This window comes from Prionailurus bengalensis, chromosome B1 (assembly GCF_016509475.1).
Source record: "Prionailurus bengalensis isolate Pbe53 chromosome B1, Fcat_Pben_1.1_paternal_pri, whole genome shotgun sequence".
Classification (NCBI taxonomy): domain Eukaryota; kingdom Metazoa; phylum Chordata; class Mammalia; order Carnivora; family Felidae; genus Prionailurus; species Prionailurus bengalensis.
Window position 1 is genome coordinate 3,110,090 of NC_057344.1, and position 27,077 is coordinate 3,137,166.

At 40.5% G+C, this 27,077-nt stretch overlaps 1 protein-coding gene across 2 annotated transcripts in view; it reads right to left on the reverse strand.

Moving 5' to 3' along the window:
• The window catches only part of CSMD1 (CUB and Sushi multiple domains 1), a 2,022,422-nt gene that overhangs the window by 454,881 nt on the left and 1,540,464 nt on the right, over positions 1-27,077 (reverse strand). For both annotated transcript variants that reach the window (XM_043557450.1, XM_043557440.1), the window contains exons 11-12: positions 26,244-26,347; positions 4,411-4,523 (exon numbers count right to left, since the gene is read on the reverse strand). In XM_043557450.1, the coding sequence (XP_043413385.1) occupies positions 4,411-4,523; positions 26,244-26,347 (217 nt within the window). The remainder of the gene's footprint in view (positions 1-4,410; positions 4,524-26,243; positions 26,348-27,077) is intronic.

Consider the following 27,077-nt stretch of genomic DNA (forward strand, 5'->3'; position numbering starts at 1 on the left):
CTATGCTCTCCCTTTTTTCTACATGAGGAAGCTGACACCCTTTAAATAACCTGGCCTAAGTTATAAAGCTAGCAGATGGGAGAGCATGTACCCAGGGTAGTCTGGCTTCACATCCTGTATTCTCAAACACCTCACTACGTTAGCTAAGACCACGCATATCAACACCTAGAAAGTTAAGTCATATGTGATTATCAGCTCTACGAATTTTTTCTGACAATACAATTCACAAATATCTATTAGTTTAAAGAAAATAATGCAATTATTTATATTTTTGACAATCACCTTTACACACGGTTTTTAGCACTAATTGTTACTTTAATATAGCACTCTGGAAATACCAACTTCTAGAATGCGAATGTCTTCTTTTGATGTAGAACATTCTCTAGAATGTTTAAATCCTCAAATCTTGTATTAGTTATTTGTTTTCATTATCCTTCTGACTTTGGAACGTTATTTGGTCAAAAGATAACATGTGGTCTTGAACTGGAGATCTTTCAAGGGTTGATGGCCGTCCACGTTTCCATAACATCTCAGGGTATAGTGATTAATAAACTATTGGGATTGTAAACAGAGTACTGATTACAGCTAAATGCAGTTAGAATTAATGCTGTGTGGTCATTCAAACTGAAATACGACACGTGGAAGAATATTTATATTTTAATCGAGAATACTTTCATTTCTTAATAGTCAAGGATCCACAGTTTAGCAAGGATGCCAGTCCCTCTCGGCTTCACACTAGAAACCTTAGGATGTGTGTCTTACTACTGCTGGAGTTAATTCCTGCAATTTTCCCTGTTGGGAAGTGTTTGCTATTTCACTGAGGCTCTTAGATTTCACCAAAGGCAGTAGCGAGTATAGGTCATGTGGAAAGGATTACACCTCTACTGTGCTATCTTGAATAACTGTACAGTCATGTAGAAGTTCAATTAAAGGTCAAGTCGAAATATCCAAATGTCAGGAAGGATTCAGCAATTATCTGTGCATTCTAGTCCTAACCTTTGTGTGGGGTGTGCAACAGAATTTCTTATTAAGAAAAGCCATCAGTTCCCCATCCCATCCGATGTTTCCACCAAGGAGGAATCTTGCACAGTTTACAGGTAAGTAAGGATGCTGGTGCTGGGCCCGCCTCACCCCGGAAGTCTTTAGTGCCGCCACTACTTCCGCTCACAAGGAGGGTGCAGCCATGCAATGATATGTTCACTTGAGCTCAGGACACCGTCACTGTCACCCTGCTTACGGTCTTGGGTTGTAAGATGCTTTTTAACGACCTGTCTCAGTGGTCTTGCTATGCAATAACTTCTCAGTACACTTTGTCAGTTCCTGAATTCTCTACGGCGCACAATTAGAAGACACGGCATTCTATCTCTTTGCTCAAATCCCCAGAGTAAAAGTGAAGACAATAAAATCCCATCTCTGCAGATTGATTTGCCTAGTTTTCATCAGTACATACATGTATATATCATGTTAAAGATTTTAATAAACTCAGCAACTGACGAAGGAACCACTAAGACATCTGAAGAACCATTTCACAGGAGAGCTCAAAGAACAGAGACACAGACAATTAGCAATGCTGACATGAGTTTTATAAGAGACCCTAAAGTCATCTATACCCATTGGGCGACAATCGATCGTGTCCTGTCTACAGAGAGTTCACAAGCGTGTCTGTAGTCAGGGATCACCTGCCCTATTACCAGTTTCCTACAATTTTCTGAGTAGTAAAACAGTTCAAGGAAAACGATGGGCACAGATCACTACTTCATCCGTTAACCACTTAGAGTGAGTTGGGCTTTGAAAAAATAAGTAGTGACATACACACACACACACACACACACACATATACATATATACACATATACATATACATACACATATATACATAATACATATATATATATATATATTTTTTTTTTTTTGCCAAGGCCGACTTCAAAAGTTTTTCTGACAGTAATTTACAAATTCTTTCTTTTTAACAGCTCCCCTCGAGTAAAATAATCCAAATAAAATTGCCACCATTTTTACTGTATTACAGTACTTTGTATCATTTCTTAGTTCCCTAAAATTTTGAAACTTACGGAAGGCATTTAAACTTTGAAAATGGAAATAGGTAAAACACAGATTTATGCTTTATTCTAAATGGCTATAGTATATTTTCTTAGATTATAGTTTAGTTTCTTTGTAATAATTGTTTTTTTTGTATTAATAAAAATATATGATTGGGTGTATTTTATTTATTTTTATTTATTTATTTTTGAGATAGAGACAGAGTGCAAGTAGGGGAGGGGCAGAGAGAGAGGGAGACACAGAATCCAAAGCAGGATCCAGGCTCTGAGCCGTCAGCACAGAGCCCGATGCAGGGCTCGAACTCATGAACTGTGAGATCATGACCTGAAGTCAGACACTTAACCAACTGAGCCACCCAGGCACCCCTGATTGGGTTTAAAATGTAATTTCCTGGTTATTTTGATAAAGCGACTATCTGTTCACAGGCATGTGCATACAGTATAAGGTTGACCTTGAGAAGACTTCTCTTGACTTACATTCAAGACAGTAACAGGTTCTCAATCTTGTTAAAAATAACTTCCAATCAGTTTGTGGCTCATTGAATGTATGGCAGTGTATGCAAGTGACAACTTAAATATATCTTTTAAAGTTTCATAGTTAAGTAGTTTTATAAATTAATTTATAAAACTTTTTAATATGAGATAATTTTATTGTATCTGGGGACACATATTTAATCTCTTAGCACAAGAGAACAATTTCTTTCTCTTTGTCAAACACATACAAGATCTACACTGAAGACAGAGGATTTGCACCCATCATTTGTATAATCCGAAATGAAGAACTTAACATGCTCCCAAGCCCCTTTCATGTTTCTTCCTTGAGTCAAACTATTTGATTGTTGATCTAGAGAACACCAAAGTGTGTCGCGAAAGGAAAATGGTGTGTGTGTGTGTGTGTGTGTGTGTGTGTGTGTGTGTGTGTGTACTGCCAGGTAAAACAGATGTGCCTATCTATAGCTATTCTAGGTGCCCTGAGGTCTGGATACTATGAAGATCATTTTTCTTCTTTGTACTCTGGACAATGATTCTCTCTCTCCCTTAGTGCACACTCCATTCTTTGCCATCTCCGGAACGCAGGAGGGATCAGCCAAAGCATTGTGGTGTGCTCTGAGGCACCGAAGAGATGCCTTTGACTGCCGCCCATTCCGCTCGCAAACAGACATGTACAGGTGGGGTTATGGGAACTAAATCTCAGAAGACCCCAAATGAGAGGCAAGCTGGTTGATCTAGTTGTTTGGGTGGGGGGAGCATGGGAAAGAATTCTTCTTTTCTTTCTTGGAACCAAGACAGAAGTCTACTTTTTAAAGAGGTAATTATTGAGTAAAGACTTGTGGATGAGTCTAGTATCTGGGAGCACAGTAGGAATATCACTCGTTTCCCAAATGATATTTGAGGATACTTGAGCAGAGGCAGGACCGGGCGGAGGCTGACAACCAGGCAGCTACATCTCAAACCAATCCTTAAGTCAAGAGCAAAATATCTGGGAGGTTTATAAAAGTTTACAAATAGAGATCCTCTCAGGTTTTTTATATTGTTCTTTCTACTTCTGTTTCCATTATAAAATTTTCCACAATAGTTGTTTTAAATACCAATCTGTATGTTAAGGTTAAAAGATATCTCTTTCCTACGAAATCCTCCCACATGAAACAATGAAGGTAGAGCAATACAGTGGGGATACTTTTAAAGATGCACCAGACTAAACACGACACCTTGGTTTATGACAACACAGAGCCATGGAAAACCACTCACTGAGACAACGGCACCTGCATGTGAATTCAGAGGTGAAGTCAGCATCTCCAGAGTAATTATAACTCACAAATCCCAGACAACATTTATTTTTCTCCTACAGAAGAACTCAGAGTAGTATTTTCCTCCAAGTTCATGTAGATTTCTGTTCTCCATGAAAAATAAACAACAACACCACACACACACATTTTTGTATGAGTGTGTATGTAATGAAGCTTAATTAAATTAACGCAACTCCAAGCAATACTTTGTTCAAAATATTTCCCTTAGTCATAACCATAACATCTCCCTCTCAAAGAGAGAAAATGCCAATATCCACAAGCATAAAAACGTTTCATAGCTTGTGTTTCGTACTTAGTGTTGCTCTTTATTTTGACCTAATGATGGCACACGTCATGGCAAGCTAGGCTTTCCACAAGTTAAAAGTTCTTTGCAAAAAGAACCGTAAGTAGGGTTCTAATTAAGGAAGTTGCAAGTAATTAGTCCCTATTTTTAAACATTATTGTGACCTTCCAAATTTACTTATGTCTAACACATTGAGAATGGTCCTTGACCACTGCACGCATGCTAGTTTCAGGGGTCGGCAAGCGCGTCGCGGCCATACCTTGGTAAACAGCTTTAAATCCAGGCGAGGCGATGCTGTCATCAGACTGCAGGTGCAGCCACATCTGGTTGCTCATGCTCACAATCAGGTCAGGAACACTGGAGCCAGTGAGTCTGCACAGGACAGAAATGTTGAAACCGTTATTTGAATCGCCAAATATCTCTACTTTTGCTTTGAAGGTCTTGCTGCCTAAACAAACAAGTACAGGTATATACACCGTAAGACCTTGCTTCAAAGAATCCATAGCCACTTGTAATGTGTATTTATACTTCAGCTTCAATATTACAGCCACTGTACAGTAATTATTCTTCTGTGATCGAATTTTGTATCTTTCATTTTAAAAACTGACTCAGGGTGACCAACCGCCCTTAGTGTCTGGAGCGGAAGTCCTACTCTAGGTGCAGGACGGTGAGTGCTAAATCCGGAACCCGTGGTCGTCCCGTGTGACGGACGGATATCTCTTACCGCTGTATGGTTGTACAACATCACACCATCGACACGGAAACATCCCTAAGCTGAGAAATGTTCTGATTCATTCACATAATGCTCAGATTGTTTGGCTTCAATTATCATGTACCTTACCACACCATCTCTTTTAGAAACACATCATAGGATGGAATATTATTCAGCACTAAAAAGAAATGAGCGATTTTATCAAGCCATGAAAAAGAACTTGAAAAGCTGCATACTGTATGATTCCAACTCTATGACATTATAGAAAAGGATGTATGTGTGTGTGTGTGTGTACATACACACATACATACATACACACATATATGCACATAAATATACACACATACATATATGGACACACACACGTACACACACACATACATATATTTAAAATCAAAAGTAACCGTACATTAAGAGAATATCAACAAGAAGTGTGTGCATAGCTGAAACAGATTTGGCAAGTGTACTGAACTTTCCCTCTGCATCTTAATGTCTAGGTCACACCAAATGGAAGTTTCAATGAAACAATCATTGGGCATTAATAAAACAGTCACATAGTGGCTGCTGTCAGCCAGTGAAAAGAAACACTAAATCCATTGACTGAATTCAACACGCTGACAAAAAGCATGCCGAAATAGAAAAAGTGTAAGAAAAAAATCAATTCAACCAAAATAAATGTCTCTAATCAAATAGGAAGCTCTGCTTTCAGCAAAGTACTTTCGGGAATAGGAACACATGATTTGCCCCATCAATCGTATCATTTGTCTATCAACCCAACACGCTCACCTTGGGCGGTACAGAGAGCCTTGATTGCTCAAAGGCAGATGAACAATAGTCATTACATGTGAAGTAGCTCATGCAGTTACACACAAATTGAAAAAAAAAAGAATTACAGTGAGTGATGTGCAGGCGAGTGATGTGCAGTCACTAAAAACATATTTCTTTTTGAAGACTGTTTCTTTGTTAGAGAGATTGCTCTCTAATATTTGGTGTCGTATTTGCTTGTTTGGTTCGAAGAGAGTTGTTTTTCTTCCCTTTGCATGCATTTTATCGAAACGTAACATATCAGAAAGCACACAGAACATAAATGTCAAGTGTAAATGTCTATTTACTTTGATTTGTGACTATAAAGCTATAATATTTCTTCTTCTTTTTATTAGTTCTTACAAGGAATACCTTTTCCTAATCTTTTACTTTCAACCTACTCTACTATATGCATTTCATGTTTGCCTCTTGAAAGCAGCATATAATTGTGTTGTATTCTTTTTAATTATTTTATTTATATTATTTTATCTCATCAGAGAATTTTGACTTTTATTTAGAATATGATTTAATGATAAATTAGTTTTTTGTTTTTCCTCTTGTCAATTATATTTTTTATTTTTTTACTTTAAAATTTTATTTTTTTATATTTTTAATATACATCTAAGTTAGCATATGGTGCAACAATGATTTCAGGAGCAGATTCCTTAATGCCCTTTACTCATTTAGCCCACCCCCCCCACCCTCTCCAGTAACCCTCTGTTTGTTCTCCATATTTAGAAGTCTCTTATGTTTTTCCCCCTCCTTGTTTTTATATTATTTTTGTTTCCCTTTCCTTATGTTCATCTGTTTTGTCTCTTAAAGTCCTATTAGTGAAGTCATATGATATCTTTCTCTAATTTCTCTCAGCATAATACCCTCCAGTTCCATCTACGTAGTTGCAAATGGCAAGATTTCATTCTTTTTGATTGCTGAATAATACTCGATTGTGTGTGTGTGTGTGTGTGTGTGTGTGTGTGTGTATAGGCTCTTTACATACTTTGGCTATTGCTGATAGTGCTGCTATAAACATTGGGGTCCATGTGTCCCTTCAAAACAGCACACCTGTATCCTTTGGGTAAATGCCTAGTAGTGCAATTTCTGGTTTGTACGATAGTTGTATTTTTAACTTTTTGAGGAACCTCCATACTGTTTTCCAGAGTGGCTGCACCAACTGGCATTCCCACCAACAATGCAAAAGAGATCCTCTTTCTCCGCATCTTCGCCAACATCTGTTGTTGCCTGAGTTGTTAATGGTAGCCATTCTGACAGGTGTGAGGTGGTATCTCATTGTGGTATTTCCCTGATGATGAGTGATGCTGAGAATTTTTTCATGTGTCAGTTGGCCATCTAGATGTCTTCTTTGGAGAAGTGTCTATTCATGTCTTTTGCCCATTTCTTCACTGGATTATTTGTTTTTCTCGGTGTTGAGTTTGATAAGTTCTTTAGAGATTTTGGGTACTGATTCTACCTGATATGTCACTTGCAAATATCTTCTCCCATTCTGTCGGTTGCCTTTCAGTTTTGCTGATTGTTTCCTTTGCTGTGCAGAAGCTTTTTATTTTGATGAGGTCCCAGTAGTTCATTTTTGATTTTGTTTCCCTTGCCTCTGGAGACGAGTTGAGTAAGAAGTTGCTGCGAGCAAGATCAAAGAGGTTTTTGCCTGCTTTCTCCTCGAGGATTTTGATGGCTTCCTGTCTTACATTGAGGTCTTTCATCCATTTTGAGTTTATTTTTGTGGATGGTGTAAGAAAGTGGTCCAGGTTCATTTTTCTGCATGTCGCTGTCCAGTTTTCCCAGCACCACTTGCTGAAGAGACTGTCTTTATTCCATTGGATATTCTTTCCTGCTTTGTCAAAGATGAGTTGGCCATATGTTTGTGGGTCCATTTCTGGGTTCTCTATTCTGTTCCATTGATCTGAGTGTCTGTTTTTGTGCCAACTTTTAAATTTTTTTATGTTTATTTTTGAATGTGAGAGAGACTGAGTGTGAGTGCGGGAAGGGCAGAGAGAAAGGGGACACAGAATCCAAAGCAGGCTCCAGACTCTGAGCTGTCAGCACAGAGCCCAACGCGGGGCTCGAACTCACAAATCATGAGATCATGACCTGAGCTGAAGTCAGATGCTTAATCAACTGAGCCACCCAGGTGTCCCTGGTCAATTATTTTTTAATTAAATCTCTTACTTAATAGCTTTTCTCTCCCCCAACACTTCAAATATGTTATTCTGTTGTCTTTTTACCTTTTTTGTTTATACTGAGAAGCACTCTATCAATCCTATATTTGCTCTTTTGAAAATAATATTCATTTGCTTATGCTGCTTTTAAGATATTTCTTCATCCTGTTTTTCAGAAGATTTATTGCAATGTGCCAGTATGAGGTATCCTCCCTGGCTTATGGAATTTCTTGAATCTCTACCTTGATGTCTATTGTCAGTATTGGAAAATTGTTAGTGGTAATGTTTTTGAATATTGGTTATGTCCTATTTTCTCTCAATTTCTTTCTTCCAGAACTCCAAATGTACACACACTTTCTGTACATTATTTTTTCCTGATTCAGCCGGGATTTTTTTTTATTAAACCATCTTCTGGTTCCAATCATATAGATTAATTATAGTGGATAATGTATCTTGCAATTCTTAAACTTCCATTTGACTTGTTATAGATTACAGTTTTCTGGCAAAATTCTTGATTATTTCACGTATCTTTTAAACACATGCACCATAGTTAATTGTCAGAGTCCTGAATGATAACTGCTATGTCAGGATATCTTGCTCTTTATCTGTCCCCTCCCTCCTGGTTGCAGGCATTGCGCACTGTTTCTGGACACTTCCGGTAATTTTTGATTGAATGCCAGACCTTGTGCATAAGCCATGCTAGAGGTTCTGTATGTTGTGACCTTCCACTGGGAGTATTTAATGTTCTTCTGGGAGCACAGTGACCACTTTGACCCATTCCGTCACTGGAATGATTCACAGCTGCATTTCAGGCATGTGGTTTTCCTAGTGCTTATCCCCTTCTGTGTCACAACCCAGAGAACATGGCTTTTAGTAGTAGATCTTCTCCTTGAAACAACAGGTCTGAGACACCTTTGTTTCCTTAGCACTGAAAATTCCCAAAGTTCTGCTGAGCTCTGTAGACCAGTTGCAGCAAAGTTTTGCTTGGGCTCGTTCCTTCTGATTCCTGGAAAGTTGGTCTTAGGCAAATACATCAAGGACCAAAGTCCAGCAGATGCCAGGTTCACATCCCCATGATTCCCTTTCCCTTGACATCCTGGACCCCCAAGTCCTCACAGCTTTGATAGCCCGATTCAGGGTCCCCCATATCCCGTGTCTCCCAAAACCACATTCTCTGGGTCACAGACACCTGTTTGCCAGGATGCCCTAAACTGAGAGTCAGACAATGCCCCCGGAAAAGTGATTTGTGAAATCCAAGATTCACCTTCATGCATATCTGTTCTCCCTTGATTTCTGTCTTCTAAAATCCTGGCTACCTTATATTATTCTCTTATGCCTTAAAATTTCTGCTCATTCATTACTGTAATCAGCTCTCATAACTTCTCGGTTAGAGGTTTGGTCGAGTATTTCTGGAGGAAAGGGGGGGGTTCCAGTTGCTCATTTTTTTATATGACTTATTTCTCTTCCTTTATTTCTCTTGGATAACATTTTCTAGACTATATGAATATAAGAAGGGAAGTCTGATCTTACTCAGAGCCATTACAAACACACACTTGTTGTACCTTAAGTTAAATTCACTGCGCTGGGTAAGAAAACGAAGAGAAAAGAACAAGTATCATTTTGTTGTAAAGTTTACACAAACGTAAGAAAGAAAGGATTATAACCTCTGGTTTTTCTTATACGCTAATATATTGGCTTTTAAGTTACATGTAAGGTAAGTGGAGGAGAGTGCTTGTTTTCTTCTTTTTCTTTTTCACTGAAGTACAGTTGCCATCCAATGTTATATTAGGTTCATGTGTACATCATAGTGATTTAACAACTTTACATATTATGCAATGCTCACTAGCGCTAAGTCTAGTTACCATCTGTCACCATAGTGTTTTACAATATTACTGACTGTATCTCCTATGTTGTACTTGTCATCCCTGTGACCTATTTATCTTATAAATGGATGTTGTGCCTTTCGATCTTCTTCACCTGTTTTACCCACTGGCAACCACCCGTTTGTTTTCTGTATTTATGAGACTGTTTCGGGTTTTGCGTTTGTTGTTATTTTTTGGATTCCACATATCAGAGCAATTATGTGGTATTTGTCTTTCTCTGATTTATATAAGTTAGCATAATACTCCCTAGATCCACCCATTCCATCCGTGTTGTTGCAAATGGCAAGATTACACTCCTTTTAATGGCTGAGGAATATTCCAGTGTGTGTGTGGTGTGTGGTGTGTGTGTGTTACACACCACATCTTCCTTTTGGAATAATTTATCAATACCATTTGGAGGTGGAGTCAACACCCTTCTGATTTACGTTCCCCACTGCCACTCTCTAATCACCCGTTACACCCCCCGCGACCTTGAGATTCATGACATGACTCTACCTCACTGCTCACGTCTGTCATCACCTCCCTGCAACTCACTGGCTGACGGCCATCTCTACCCGTGGATGGTCAGAGTGTCCACATGGATAATTCTGGCACACAATTCGTGGTTCCTTGATCCTTTCAACCCCAGTGACGCTCCCCTCCCCCGCTCTCAGACAGTGCAACTGCCCTCATGCTTGGTACTTTGCTATACTTTGTATCATCTTAACCACTCTCTCTGGCCACATCTACATGTGATGTGAACTGTCATGTGCTTGCACCCCACTGAAACCCACTCTTTAAATTCCTGGGGCCTCTATCATTGACATCATTATATTTTGCATGCTGTGGACAATGCGGTGATACTCTGATGCAATGTCTCAGCCGTCCCTGCCAGCACTGTTGAAATTTTTACCATCTTCCATGGATCTAATAAGACCCAACAAGCCCCTCTATCTTCCTGTAAGTTGATGAAGAATTTGCTGACTCACACCAGTATGTCTGGACCTGTGATCTCCAGATTCCCGCCAGCCACTCAATAAACACTCTTTCCCTGGGCCACATTCGGTGTCTTTTCCCTTCACGTGCCACTAGCTGATATCCCAAACTATCTCCACCTTTCTCAAGCTCCCTCCCAATCTATTTCCCTTTATCTCTGAAGAGAACTTTATTTGCAAATATAGGAGGAAGAACATGGAAGCAATCAGACAGGAACTACCTGCCCCTCAGAGTCTCTTAAATCCCCCCTCATAGCATCAACCACCTCGTCACGAGAAGTAGAGAGTGAGAGTGCCTTCTCCCCACCACCCGTTCATCACTAAGTCCTACTAATCACACCGCGTCCTTCTCTCTGTCTCCACTTTCTCGGTTTGAGCGCTGATTTTCCAAAACCAGCATCACGGAGGCAGCCTCCTAAAACCAGCATCACGGAGGCAGCCTCCTAACGGCCTCCTGGCTCTGTAGTCCTTTCCCGTCTAAGGCACTGGAATTAACTTTAAGTTGTCAAAACCTGAACTACCATGTAGAAAATGTTCACACATTGAAAAGACCTATGTTGCCAAATTTACTACATCAGAAATACTTCTGGTGAATATATTTGAATTTCTTGTAGTTATGCACTGGATGTTATTTTATTTCCATTTACGTCAGTCTGTTGATTCACATGAATGTAAGTGAGCTGGTGCAGGGCTACACTTCCCACAAAGTTCATTCAATCCAAAATCAGATTAGGATTTGTACTTCTCTTTAGAATTTAAGCCTGCTACTTATTTAACTGGTTTATTTATGAAAAGGATTGTGAGATGGTAGTCACAATATTTTAAAATAATTATTTTAACATTATTTAATGCTTTTAAAAATTACTTTAAAAATCTTAAAGTACTTTTGTGTTAGATTTTTAATCTTAAATTTTATTTTACAACCATTTAAAACAAAGGAAAAGAGTTTCCCTCCTGTTCTTTTGTCATGTTTCTGGAACTATTTCCATTTTCTGGCACTGCAAAATGAAATTTTAGAAACAAAAAGCAAATGTTATTGTGACCCCTGCGATTGCTTATCTGTTTAAACAGAATTTTTTCAATTATTAGTACCTGAAAAATAAAACAGAGGTTTGTTTTGATAAAATACTTTAATAGTCAGCCTAACTATATCATTTTAATCACTCATTTCTTCCTAAATTGACTTTATAATACACAATATTTTGGTTTAAAACTAAAGATAAAGTGATTCTAATGAAATACTAAGTAATTTGACTTACTTGTTAGAAAACTACAATAAAATTTTCTTTTGAGAAAAAAGCCATTGTATTGCAGGTTCCCAGCTTCCTCTGGCCCTCTGTCTCTACAGTGGAATTTCCAGCCTCCACACATATTGTGCTCCACGCAGCCATATTGGCCTGTGTAACCAGTCTCCAAAAATACTGGCAGTTCTTGACCTCTAGGTGTTTGGTAACTGACATCACTACCTAGGATGCCCATTCTTCTTGCATAGCAGCTAAGAATTCTTAAAGATTTGAGGGTTCTCACTAGGCATTTCTTAACTCCCTTAGACAATGGAAGATTTTTTTTTCTCTGACCATTGTAGAATTCTGCATATGCCTCATTTAAGTCAAACATATCGTAGGCACCTACTTCAACATCTGTTTCCTACTGAATTCTGAATTTCCCTGAGTGCAAACTTATATCTTGGTCTTTTTATCCCAGACTCTGGCATATAACATTCAAAATTTTTGGAGTAAACACATCAATAAAAAATATAAATTAACAACCATCATTAAAATTTGCTAAATATCCACATGTTTAAATTTTATAGGAATATTTCCAAACGATGAGTGGAATCTTTACTGTATCTTAGAATATCCAGGACTTGGTTCTTAGGGTTCTGTTACAGCTCTGTTATTAATTCACTCTTAATTTTCAATAATTCTTTTGCCTCTAAGCTTCCTCATCTGTGAAATAATTGCATTTAACTATATAAAAGGAGTTGTGGAAATCTAACATTCTATGAATTTCTGATAGATTTCAGAGAAGATAGAGTCAGCTTGCATGAAGCGGTTTGACATGTCTTCTGTAGTCAGTCCCCATGTTGAATGGAAATAGGCAGGAAGTTCCACTATATTAAATGATCAGGCCAGGAAGAAATAAATGACTTTGATTATAAATTTGTTCCTTGGCTACAACCAGGGCACACTGAGTTGAGAAAAATAACTCAAAATCTCAACTCCTTCATACGAAAGTGGGTCAAAAACATAATTGTACCCACAGGACACAGTGACTTTATGACGTTTTGACAGCTGGTAATGTTACCATCTATAGGACAGCAGTCTCATTTCTGAACAGATCTTTTCTTCAGCCCTTGTGAAAAGGTTCAACAGTTCTGTCCGTACATACATGACATGTGTCTGCTAGAAAGGGTGGCTAAGCCAACCACAACAATGTCCACGCACTGTAATGCCTCTGTGATCCCCGTGTTTTTGCTCACGTCAATAGTCTGTCCCTGGTTCTAGCAAGTAGAATGCCCGTGTGAATATACCACGGAGTCTTTGTCTAGTCACCCACTGAGGGCATTTACACAGTTTGGCAATTAGGATAGTGTTCACGTACACATTTGTGTAGGGTAAGTTTTATTTCCCTTGGGTAAATACCTAGGGGTGGCATTGCTGGATCTTCCCATAAATGTATATTTAAGTTCATAGGGAACTGCCTGCCTGTTTTCCAGAGGGGATGTACCATTTTACATTCCCACTTGTATTCTCAGGAATTATGTAGAGTATAACTCCATGTTTGTGATAAGACAAAACTATAGTGATGGAGGACAGAGCAGCTCTCCAGGGTCCAGGGTCCAGGGACCAGGGAGGAGACTTAAAAGAAAACAATGGGAGTTTCGGGGGTGATGGAATCACTCTGTATCCTGATTTTGGTGGTATAGATACTTGTATATCTGTATACCAACAGCTTCGATTTTACTGTATATTAATTTAAAAAAACACAATAATTTGCTCAAACCTGGATATGAAAGAGACCCAAGAGTGAGGATGCCACAAAGCTGTGTAGTAGAAGCCCTGGAATAAGTTATACGTGCACCATTCCTGCAGGTATCGAAAAGGAAAACAGTGCACTGAACCTTTAAAGTACTCATTTTAATCGTAAATTGGGCTGTTGAAAACTAAATCCTCTTCCTAAGTTGCAAGCTGGCTTAGAATTCACTGATTTTGAATTTTTTATAGTGCCTTACTGTCCATAAACTTCCTAAGTTCCGCAAAAAGTGTAGAAAAAGCAGTTATTTAAAATAACTGTTTTATTTGGCCATCTGTCTTAATTGGGTGGACCTAGCGAGTACTAAGGAGAAGTGGGATTAATTAATTTAGAAGAAGACAGAACATGAGATCTGTTCAGGTACCTGGACAGACCATTCCTGGGATGAGGTAGTACGATTTAGATGCCCTGATTCAGATCCCTAGTAAAAGTGGGCAGACACAGGGGTGCCTGGGTGGCTCCGTCAGTAAAGTGTCCAGCTCTTATTTTTTAAATTTTTTATTTAAAATTTTTTAACATTTATTCATCTTTGAGAGACAGAGAGAGACAGAGCATGAGCGGGGAAGGGGCAGAGAGAAGAGGAGACACAGAATCGGAAGCAGGCTCCAGGCTCCGAGCTGTCAGCACAGAGCCTGACGTGGGGCTTGCACTCACAAACTGTGAGATCATGACCTGAGCCAAAGTCGGACGCTCAACCGACTGAGCCACCCAGGCACCCCCCAACATAAAGTTATTTTATAGGTTTCTGCCGTTGATGGCAGCAGACTATTTAAAGGTGTATGGAGTGGCCAATCCTGACATGGGGACTCTTTTTACCATTTTTCTCCACTAGTCACAGTTCTAAACCCTGCAAATGGCAGAGGAGAAAACCAGAAGAGAACTCTGAAGGGCTGGAATAGAAGGAAAGCTGGTTTGGGACCCAGCACCAGAGAGACAGCAAAGCGCCAGCTGTCTTCCTCATGCAAACAGAAGACCAACCAGACTGGTGTTTGCCAACCCCTGACCAGACAAGAGAAGGTTCCAGATGAGCTCATCCTTCTCTGGGATATAAATGATATTCCTTTAACAACCTCAGGCAGCCAGGTAGACAGATGAAGGGACTCCAACAGTGATACGTGTGCAGGGAAGGCCTTTACTTTCCTCATGAGCCTGGGGTTCCCTTTTCTTTTTTTTTTTTCAACGTTTATTTATTTTTGGGACAGAGAGAGACAGAGCATGAACGGGGGAGGGGCAGAGAGAGAGGGAGACACAGAATCGGAAACAGGCTCCAGGCTCTGAGCCATTAGCCCAGAGCCTGACGCGGGGCTCGAACTCCCGGACCGCAAGATCGTGACCTGGCTGAAGTCGGACGCTTAACCGACTGCGCCACCCAGGCGCCCCTGGGGTTCCCTTTTCTGAGGAAAGATACCACAGAGGACAGAACCCATGAGAGACCCAGCCACACCAGTGATCCGATCAAGGTAGATCTTTGTCCCTCAGCACTGGGGGCTGAGACTCTCCTCCCCTCCCAGATCCACAGGCAGAGTGAGGGGTGAGGGGTAAGATGGGGGAGGAGGTGCTAGTAGGGGGACCCCACCAACTCCTGCCCTCCCAGAAACATCCTGGCCCCAGTAAGGATGAGTACAAGAGCCAACAAAACCAGATAAACCAAGCTGACCAAGACAACATCTTCAGGTCTCTGATAACTAACCTGTCATTGGAACCCAAGCCCACAAAGTTGCCAAAGGCCCATGTGCTAAGCCTACCCAGGGTGATTGCCTGCTATAAGGAGGGATCTCTAGAGTATCATAACGTGTCCTAACATGGTAGACACAACAACCAGTGTACAATTGTCCTAAGAGCTAAGAAATCAAGACTTGAATGGGAAAACATAACCAGCCGACAACACCTGAAATGAACGGGTGATGCAATTGTCTGACAGGGGCTTTAAAACACCCATCATGTAAAAGCTTTAACAGTCTTTTACAAAGTCTCTGAAAACAGGTAGAAAAAAAAATCTCAGGAAATAAATGGATGTTATAAGACCAGGTGGAAATTATAGGAGTAAAAAGATTCAACATATATTAAAACAAAAATTTCTAGAAAGCTCATGGTAGAGATGCGTGATGCCATCAGTGAACTTGAGAGTGCATGAATAGAACTCCCTACACTGAACAGAGAGAATACAGACTAAAAAAAGAAAAACAAAAAAACAAAAAACAAACAAAAACAACAACAAAACAGGAACAGAGCTTCCAAAACCTGGGGGACAACAAGGCCAAACTTGGCATCTTCAGTGTCCCAGAAGAAGAAGAGAGAGACCTTGGAGTGAAGGGTATTTGAAGAAATAACTGCTGAACACTGCCCAAATATGGTGAAATGAATAAACCTACAGTTCTAAGAAACTCAGTGACCCTCACACCGGATAAATCCAAACAAAACCATCAAGAACATCTAATTAAATGTTTGAAAACTAGAGACATAGAACAAAATCTGGAAAACAGCCAGAGAGAAAGGACACATTTTTTACTCAAATTTGCCAATTTGAATGTCAGTAGATCTCCTGACCACTGGAGGCCACAGGAAGTGTCACAAAATTTTTCAAGTTTTTGAAGAAAAGAACTATCAAGCATAACGTCCATGTCCAGTGAATGTCATCTTTAAAAATAAGAGGAAAAATTTTTTAAATGTCAGATAAATAATTTGCCGCTAGTAGACCCAACTTTAGTGACTGGTTACATGAATTTCTTCAAAAAGAAATGAAGGGGTAACAGGAGAAACTTGAAACATCAAGAAGAAAGGGAAGACTATATGAGAATATAAAGTATACTATTCTTTCATAATAAGTTCTAGAAATCATATTTAATGATTGAAATAAGTATTTTAACACCTCTGATACTCAATGACATTTAAAAGTTGGGAAGGTAAAGGAAGTGAGGTTACATGGAAAAGTTTTAAATGTTGATACCATTGTAATAGGCGGATGGCATGTTAATGTGCATGTCCTAATCTATGACACCTGTGCATGTTATTTTATATGGCAATAATTTCTCCAAATGTATTTAAGTTAAGCATCTCCAGGTGGGGAGATGGTAGTGGACTACCAAGGTGAGCTCTACATGCCTTCAAAGGTGTCCTCAGAAGAAGGAGGCAGAGGGAGATTTCAGACAGAAGAGAAAGAAAGTGTGAACTTGGAGGCAGAGAGGTAAGTGATGGCACCATAGGCCAAGAAACGCTAGCAGCCATCAAAAGCTGGAAGAATCTAGGAGTAGATCCCCCCTCAGAGCCTCTGGAGAGAGTGTAGTCCTGCTCGCACCTTGATTTTGGCTGAATGAAACTGATTTTGGATTTCTGCCCTTCAGAATTACCAGAATATAAATTTCTGTTTTAAGTCACCAAGTTTGTCATAATTTGATACAGCAATAGGGAACTTATATACCTGTAGACTGTTATAAGTCACAAATGTATATTGTAATATGCACAGTAACCATTTTGAAAACTATGGAGTCCTTAAAAAATGTGGAAGTAACCCACAGGAAGGCTAGAAAAGAAAAGCAAGAAAGAAAGTAAAAGAAACAGCAGAACCAGAGAAACAAATAGAAAACAAATAATAAAGTGGCACATACAAACTCTTTCTGTAATAACCTTCAATGTAAATTGTCTAATTCATCAAAAGACGCAGTGTGGCAGAGTCAATAAATCATGACCCAAATACATGCTGTTCACAAAAAAAACAAAACAAAACAAAAAAGAAACATTTCAAAGTCAAGGACAAAGGTATGTTGAAAGGAGAAGGAGAAGAGTTATACCATGAAAATACTGACAATAAAGAAGCAGGAGTGGCCACATTAAATTTTGATAAAGTAGACTTGAGAACAAAAAAATATTCTAGAGACAAAGTGGGGTGTTATACAATGATAAAATGATCCACCAGCAAGACACACAAATCCTAACTGTACACAACAAACATTAGAACTTCAAAATACATAAAGCAAAACTGATAGAGCTGAGAGAAGAAACAGACAAATCCACAAGTACAGTTGAGGATTTTAACGGCCCTCATTCAGAAACTAGATAGAAAATCAGCAAGGTTACAGAAGATGTGAACAATACAATTAGCCAACAGGATCTAACTGGCATAGAGAACACTACACCCCATAGCAGCAAACACACATGCCTCATAAGCTCCTCTGAAACACTCACCTATATAGACCACATTCTGGGCCAGATAATAGACCTGAACACATTTAAAGAAACTGAAATAATACTACTGAAAGTGTTCTCTGACCACAATAGAATCAAACTAGAAATCTTAACAAAAAGGCAACAGGAAAATTTCTAAACACACGAAAACTAAACAACACACATCCATGATCAAAAGAAGTTTCAAATGAAACAAACAAACAAAGAACAGAAGAAAAATGAGAACAAAACATATAAGAAAAAAACCATATCTGGGATATAGCTAAAGCAGTGCCAAGAGGACAATTTATAGTACTAAAAATAACTAGACAGGAGAAATGGAATGAAATAATTACCTAAGTCCCTAGCTCCAGAAACTACAAAAAGTAAAGTAAAATAAATCCAAAGGAGAAGAGGGGTCTGATAAATATCAGAAATAAATAAAATTGCAATAGAAAAAAATAGAAATAAAAGAAATAAAAACTGTTACTTTAAAAAATCAACATAATTGATAAGCTTCTAAGAAGACTGGGAAAGGGAGAGGGAGAGGGAGAAGACATGCATCACAAATAAAAGAGTAGTTATTACTCCAAATTCAGCAGTCATTAACGACATTAAGCATGATAAGGAAATATTATGAACAACTTTAGACTCAGCAATTTGACAGGTTATAAAAAAATGAACCAATTCCTTGAAAACCACTAACTATCAAAATTCAACCAAGATGAAACAGACATTTGAATAGCCCTGTAACAATTATAGAAATTGATGCTGTAATCAAAAAGCTCCCCCCCAAAAAATCTGTAGACCCAGAAATTCACTGGAAAATTCTATCTATGTTTTATAGAAGAATTAACATCAATTTTCATAAACTCTTCTGGAAACTAACAGAGGAAGGAATACTTCTCAAGTCATTAAATGAGACCAGTATTAATTTCATGCCAAAACTAGACATAGATAGGGGAAGGGAAGGGGACGGGAGGGGAGGGGACGGGAGGGGAGGGAAGGAGGAAGGAGGGAAGGAAGGAGGGTGGGAGGAAGGAAGGAAGGAAGGAAGGAAGGAAGGAAGGAAGGAAGGGTGAAGGGAAGGAAGGAAGGAGAGAGGCAGGGAAGGGAGGATGAAAGGAAGGAGGGAGAGAAGGAACGGTGGGTGGAAGGAAGGAAGGAAGGAAGGAAGGAAGGGTGGGTGGAAGGAAGGAAGGGTGGGTGGAAGGAAGGAAGGAAGGAAGGAAGGAAGGAAGGAAGGAAGGGTGGGTGGGTGGAAGGAAGGAAGGAAGGGTGGGTGGAAGAAGGAAGGAAGGAAGGAAGGAAGGAAGGAAGGAAGGAAGGAAGGAAGGAAGGAGGGAGGGAGGTGGGAAGGAAGGAGGGAGAGAAGGAAGGGACGGAGGAAACGAGGGAAGGGAAGTATGAAAGAAAGAAGGAAGTTAGAAACTACAGACCTGTATGTCTCATGAACTTAGACAAACACATCCTCAGTTAAATACTATAGAACTTAGTCCAATGTGTAACAAGAATTGTTCTCTTCCTCAAAGTGGAATTGATTCCAGGCATGTAAGTCTGGTTCAACATTCAAAAGTCAACTAATGTAATTCACAATATGAACTAGCTAAAAAAGGACAAATATATACTCATATCAGTTAACACAGACACACAAAATTTGATAAATGGCAGGAAATATTATATTTGTGAATTGGAAGACTCAATTCTCTCCCAACTGTTCAACAATGTCATGCAATTCCTATCACAATCCCATCAAGAACTTTTTAGACATATACAAGCTTATTCTACAATTGATACAGAATGGTTCAGACCTGAAAATAGCTAAAAGGACTAAATACTCAAGAAAATCAGAGTCCTTCAAATTGACACCTAAAAGCAGAAGTTATGATTAGAAAAGTTTATACATCAGACCTAATCAAAATTAAAAATTCTGCTGTGACGACATATATAAATAAGATAAGAAAAAGTAATAAATTGAGGGAAAATATTTGCAAAGCACATATTGTGTAAAGAACTATTATCTAGAGGCACCTGGGCAACTCAGTTGGTTAAGCATCCAACTTTGGCTCGGGTTATGATCTTACGGTTTGTGGGTTCAAGCCCCATGTCGGGCTTTGTGCTGACAGCTCAGAGTCCACAGCCTGCCTCAGATTCTGTGTCTCCCTCTCTTTCTGCCCCCTCTCTCTCTGTATCTCAAAAAAATAAATAAAATATTAAAAAAATTTAAAATAGAACTAGTATCTAGAATATACAAAAAGCTCTTAAAAATAATGTTAAATAATCCAATGAGAAAATAGGGGAAAAACACCTGGACAATTTACCAAAAACGATGTCTCGATGACAAAAAAGCAAGAAGAGGTGTTCAGTGTCATCTGACAGTTTCTTATAAAACAAAACATTCAACTAACATACAACCCAGCAACAGCAGTGCTGAGTTCTATCCAAGACACATGAAAACTCATGGTCACGCTAAAACCTGTACAGAAATGATAGGCAATTTGGTAGATGTTAAACACACAGTGGCATATCCATATCACGGAGTACATCAGTCATGGAAAGGCAGAACTATTCTTCAATAGTTCCTCAATATCCAGGCAATCTTGCTGAGTATAAACGGCAAGCACAGAAGGTTAGGCACTGTGATTCCCTGTATGTAACACTCTCACAAATGACACACCTGTACGGATGGAATTCAGAGTGGCTCTCAGTGTCAGGGAGGAGTGAGGGAGAGGGACACAGATATGATGAGCAAAAGCAACATGAGTTAGCTTTGTATGTGTCTTGACCTGAGGTGGGTACATGAATTGAAACAGGTGCTAAAATGGTATAGAATCGAACACACACACACACACACACACACACACACACAGAAATAAAACCAGGAAAGTCTAAGATTAGTAAATTGTATCAATCAATGTCAATATCCTCGTTGTGATGTTTTGTTACAGATTCAAAAGTGAACAGGAATCGTTTTGAGTTCAAATACCCATTGAGCAGTGTGCTGTCTACATGACCATGAATTAGAGCTCTGCTTGTTTTCGTGGAAACAATACCTTTGTCACAAGACTGCCATGAGACAACGCAGGTGCAGACAAGAGTCAGTAAATGACAGTTCCATCCTCCCTGGCCTCCTCCTTTCTAGTACCTCCCATGTCCAAAGATGACTCAGAATACTGCTGAACCCCGCATAATTTGTGGTATTAAAGCAGATGTAATACCTAGTAGCGTAGTATTTCCTTGTGGCACTGTACTTCTAATGTTTCTAAACCCATTTTTTATTAACCATTCCATTTTACACTTACACAATCCTGTGAGGTTGAAAGGCACGAGACAGGGATCCAGGCTTGTGGAAGTGGATGTCCCTTCTCGTTTTAAATGTCCTTATCTCCTCCACAAAGAGAATAACTTTGCCTTTGAGTTAACTTCATGTCAAAAACACGCCACACAAATTTGAAATGCTTTGGGCTGATGAGTCATGGAAAAGAGCTCCCTAGCTCTTCAGGTTAACAGTGTGAGAAGAAAGACATGTGTTTCCCGGCTTCTCAGAGAAAGCAGTCACCGTCAGTCAATATTGGTGGCATAATCAGCAGAACATCTGGAAAATGACTCAGGTTGGCGGGGCCCTGGGTTGGCTGGAGCCCTCCCCACTCCATCTCCAGCAGGCACTACAGGTGAGCTACCCATCCCTTGGGACCTACGGCTTCTCCTCTGTAGGGAAGGAGCCTCCAAATACAACTTCCCATGGGCCCCCAAGGTCCTGGGTCAGCCTGCCTCCCCAGACACCTCAGAAACAGCTGGCCTCCCAAACCTAGAATGCTGGTGTTCAGCAGTCAGTTATTTCCCCACTGGAAGGGTAGCTGGAACAGAGAATCTAGACTCTGTAGCCCATCCAGAGAGGGTCCTGCTCTGCGACCCCTCTCCAGGGTCCTAATGAAGGCTGGCAGTCTCTGACTTCTCCGTTGCTCACCATCCCCTCGAAGCCCACCCTGAATCCTACCACAATGTCTGAGTTGCGATAAATAGTTTTGCAAAGAAGCTGGTAAGAAAGCTCCCGGATAAACAGGCAGCAATGGGAAAGCTAACATAGATAAAGTCTGATGTGTGCTATCAGCTGCACCCCCGCGCACAGGCAAGCCCATTAGAAGGGTGAGAATATGAAGGGAAATGTTTGTGATCATGTGATGCCAGGCTTCCAAGAACCGAAGGAGTGTACTTGATTTCTGATCACGGAAACACAGGTTTTTATCTAGAAAGCCTTCAAGGAGCTGTCTTCAGGTACTTATTCCTAACATAAACTACTCAAGCTTTTCTCCAAAGCACTGAGATGTATACTGATTGAGTCCTCTGATGATATCAAAGATACATGAACATGGAATCATCAGTTTTTAGTGTTTGCTTTCTTAGAGCTGTTCCACAGCCTTTTAATAAAAAGAGAATGATGCCCTTCGGCTCAGGACCTGCCGACAACAGCAAGGGGACATGGCCATGGTCACACCAGGGGGCTCAGGAAGCTTCTAGAAACGAGTAGCGGCTTCAGCAATAACTGGTCAACCAGCCGTAAGAAACAACTGGTACCCTTAGCAGTTAACCCACACATCTCATTGGATGCAGGCAATGCTACTTGCCTGCAGACTTCCCTGAGGTTGGTTCTTGATCCCCTAAGAGGCACAGACATTTAAAACCTATAACCCAAAATTAAAGCAATTGCCTGGCCACCCACTGCTAATAACTGAAAAGGCCAGAGGAAACTCCAGATGCAATTCTTCTGCAAATTAAATTCAAGACCGTTATCAATACATATTCTTGGACAGATCTCAACAGAGATTTGCCAAATAAGTTATTTAATTTTAAGTCTGTCCCTCTGTAAAAATAACCAGAGTAACCTGTTTGTCTGTTGGGAAGACTGGATCATTAAAAGGGTCTCTCCTAAATTCAGTTGTCCTCTTGTTGTGCCAAGAATGTTAAGAAACTAAAAAGCCATTGACAGAAATTGGACATTTTACAACCATATCTAGGATGAACCGATTAGGCTATCTCACTCTCCAAATTCCTCCTGAATATCCAAGACTAGAATTCCACCCCCCCCCCCCCACAGAGGGGAAACCTATAACATATTGAACCTGCGGTCGTGAATACCAGTCTTCCAAAAAGAAGAAGTTTCTTAACTCATATTTTACCTGAAATCTGCATCATGAGATCCGACGACTTCATCCCTGGTCTGGTACGTACCCGCCCCCATATCTGCCTCTCTCCAGTGAGATTTCCAGCTCCACACTGAGAATGAAGTCGAGCCTATAAGCACTCAAAAATGTTTGTCAACGTATTCCCTAAAAGTACGTGTTTATTTGAAGACACAGCTGTGGTTCTCTCCTTGTTTCCTTTCTTTTTCTGTGATTTTGTCTACTGAGGAAATCTATCAGTGGCTTCCTTTTTCTCCACTGCCGCTGATTAAATGCCCAAGTGATCTTTGCTACGTTATGTTTCCCAAAGGGCATCTCAGTTTGATTCAGTTGGCTATTTAGTGTTTCACTTATAGATGTGAGCTATCGAGAGGAAGTTCTAATAACACTTATGTCAATGTAATACATAGTTTGCTGTTGCTCTCTTAACAACAAATAGCATTAGAAAAAATAGGTGTATGACTTTAGATCTTTAATAGTGACCTAAGGGATTTTATAGGGCATTGCTTTGCTTCGTTTATATTTCATATTTTGCATTTATTTAGAATTTTCTTTCATTTGCTTTAGTGACACCCTTCCGTAAATTAGCTGTTATGGTAATAATAAAGTTACTTCACTTGTGGGTTACACTTCTTAGCTCTGCAGCACTTTCACACGCATTATTTCATTCTGCTCCTTGCCACAGGCAGGGGGACTTTATTATACACACTTTACACGCATGAAGACAGAGGTGCAGAGAGGTAAAGTGACTTCCCTCAGGGTCACAGAGGTAGTTAATAGCAAAGCCAGAGCCAGAAACTCCGTCGCTGGCTCTGCGGCCCCCTTCCCATCCACGCCGTGGGTGCTTGCAACCCCCTGCAGGCCAATGCCAGGCTGGGCGATCGGTGTGGGGGCCTGAAAACCATAGTGTCGTCTGTCTGGGCCACACCCTGCAGGAGTCTGGACTCTAATAAATAAATGCATTTTTGTCGAGTAGTTTGGCAAAAAAGAATATTTGGTGAGGGCGGGGGAAGAGGGGCATGCATATACTGTGGTGGGAGACTAGACTGAGAGAGACTTTTAGGGGGGCTGTTGCAAAAGATGACATTGTAAACGAAGTTACCCATTCCCCCTGCAATTCACCTCCTGCAGCTTTTCCTGAAGGCGCACAAAGCAAGTGGACTCGTTTACTGCACCCCTGCTCATAAATGCCAAGGGTGAGGCGGCAGGGAAAGCAAAAGGCGATCCAAGAGGATGCCTCAGGAAGCGAGCCACGTGCATGCGTAGGAAGCAGCAGACACTGGGGAAGGAGAACTGGTTTAAACACCCACATATATGCAGCATATACTCGTGGATGCATATCCAATGTAGTATATGCATACCAGGCTTGTGAGTTGGGGTAAACCCTCTAATCTTGTGGTAGAGTCCCCTCCCTGAGAAGGTGGCGAGAAAAGACCTCAAGATAAGGGAAGGCAACCTGGTTCGTGCCACGCCTCACGGCCCTGTAACATGAGAGCACCCAGTCAGACCGTATGTCTGCACATTACACACATATGGGAGACAAAGAAGTCTAGAATGTGTAAAAGACGACGCCGTGTGGCGTTTACCCAACTGAGCCAATGCCGGCACAAATAAAGCTGCTTCCTGGAAAGAAACGCCTCCCAACTGTGTCATGACTCTGTGAGCGAATCCCGCTACAATCTACCTAAGTCTAAGTCTTATCATTTATCACACGAGGAGACTATTAACCCCTAACTTGCGGGGTAAAGGTAAGGACCAAATAAGATAATATGTATTAGGTGTTTAGTACGGTACATGATAGGTGAGATAGTTAATAATTATTAGCTATGATACTACTAATGCTATTATTATAATTACCATCATAAATCATGGGCCAGTAACACGATTTGAATTATTAGCAGTGGTAGGAATTGACCCCTAAGAAGATGAGGTAGTGACATGTGCTCGTAGGGAAAGATGCCCAAAATACAATAAATGACAAAAGCATGTTCCCAGCGTAGTCAGAATATGGTCCCTTTTGTTTTTCTTTTCTTTTTCTTTTCTTTTATGTATTTATTTTTTTAAGTTTATTTATTTTGGGAGACAGAGAGAGAGAGAGAGAGAAAGGGAATACAAGCAGGGGAGGGGTAGAGGGAGAGCAAGCAAATCCCGAGCAGGCTCCATGCTCAATGCAAAGCCCAAACCAGGGCTCAGTCTCACCAACTATGAGATCATGACCTGTGCAGAAATCAAGAGTTGGAGGCTTAACGGATTGGGCACCCAGGCGCCCCAACGGCCCATCCATTTGTTAACACATGGACAGCAGGTTCACCTACAGCACTTTTTTTAACAAAGTGAATCACCTCATAAGCAACTGCTAAATATTAGAGTGAGGGAGTGTAATGGCCAGGGAAGTTTTGTTGTTTGCTTGTTTTGTTTTGTTTTGCTTTGCTTTTTTCCGGCAGAATAACAAGCTGAAGGGGTCTGGGGCAAGCTTCCCCACAAATAAAAAGCAAACCTGAGCGATGCACAAGTAAGCCGAGAAAAGGAAAAGGTGAGACTCTGCAGAATGGCCTCCATAAGGGAGGAAGGTTTGGCTCGGGAGCGGGAGTCACTACATGAAGCCATCCGTGCAAGGTGCTTCCCTCTGTGCTGAAAGCCCTGATGACCAGAGATTCTCCCAGATCGTGTTTTCAGTCTGGAGAGCAGAGGTCCCACAGGAGTGACAAAACCGTCCTCAAGGCCAAACTCGGCAGGCGGGGGGGGGGGGGGGAGAGGCATCCAGGGAACACTCTGCAGGGCCGACTACGCCTCCCCTGGCAAGCGGCAGAGCAGCGATCCACGCGCTGGTCCCGTCAGCAGGGCTGTGGCCGTACCCCTCCTCGGGACCCCGGATGCACAGAGGCACAGCCCGCTACCCCAGGGCCACTCCCGGACAACCTCTCTGCTTTTAGCACGTGGTCTTACAGGCTGTGAGGGCTCTGTAAGACCTATGGCACAGTGCTAGGAGATACCTGTACTTCCGAAAACACTGATAAAGAACAAGCAAACATGGAAACAAAGGAAACACACTCCTGAGTCAGTCCTCATGTGAAATCAGACTTGGACACCCCGAGCTCGGCAAGCTCCACCCACGAGGGCACAGACGGCTGCGTGTGCTAGAGGAGAGGAGACCCCACGTCCCGTACTTACACGTATAAGACGGTCCTGGTGTCGCCCACTTTGCCAGCATCGCCCACGGTGAGGGTGTCATAGCCTCGCTCCAGTTCAAACTCCTCAAACGCAAGCTTGATGACCTAAATAAAGCAAAGGCAAAGACCATCATTTGGTATCACAGACATTTTCCATGACTTTCCATGCTGCAAATATTCAGCTGTAGTACACATTTTTGTTCCTTAATTCCACTGTATTTCAAACAAATTCAGGTGTCTTAAAAAGTAGTTCTATGGATAACTGTATACGTTTGAGAACTCTCAGGTACAGAATGTTATAGAATTGAAAACTGCTATCCCTTCAGAGACATTGATTACCAGTTCTAAAAGTGAAAATAACCCATATTGTGTCTTAAGTTAAATAAACGTCTATCAAATATTTAACATTTATAGTGCTTAGAAGGACCAAAAGATAACTCCATATAAGCAAAAGAATTGTTTATTAATTCTTTTAATATATCTCTTATGTGAATTCTTTTCATATTTTTTAATATATTTTGAGGACACCCAAAACACTCTGAAATAAATATTTTTAGAGTAATGTATGCAGATTTTATGTAATTATCCATATTAACATGGAAAAGATCTGAGGCTAGAAAGTTTTCTCCTACATTTAATTCTGCAAAGCCTCAAAGCTTTATTGCCATAAAGAACACTGTCATGGTGATTGACCCCAAGCCAACTTCTTTTTAATACAGCACAGGGTCCTTTTCTCCAGAACAAAGAAATGCTTTCTTTGGTGACCAATAATGTGATCTAGGAGAAAGAGAGTCAGAGATGTCATGAAATTAGGTTAGAATCCTGAGTGACAAAG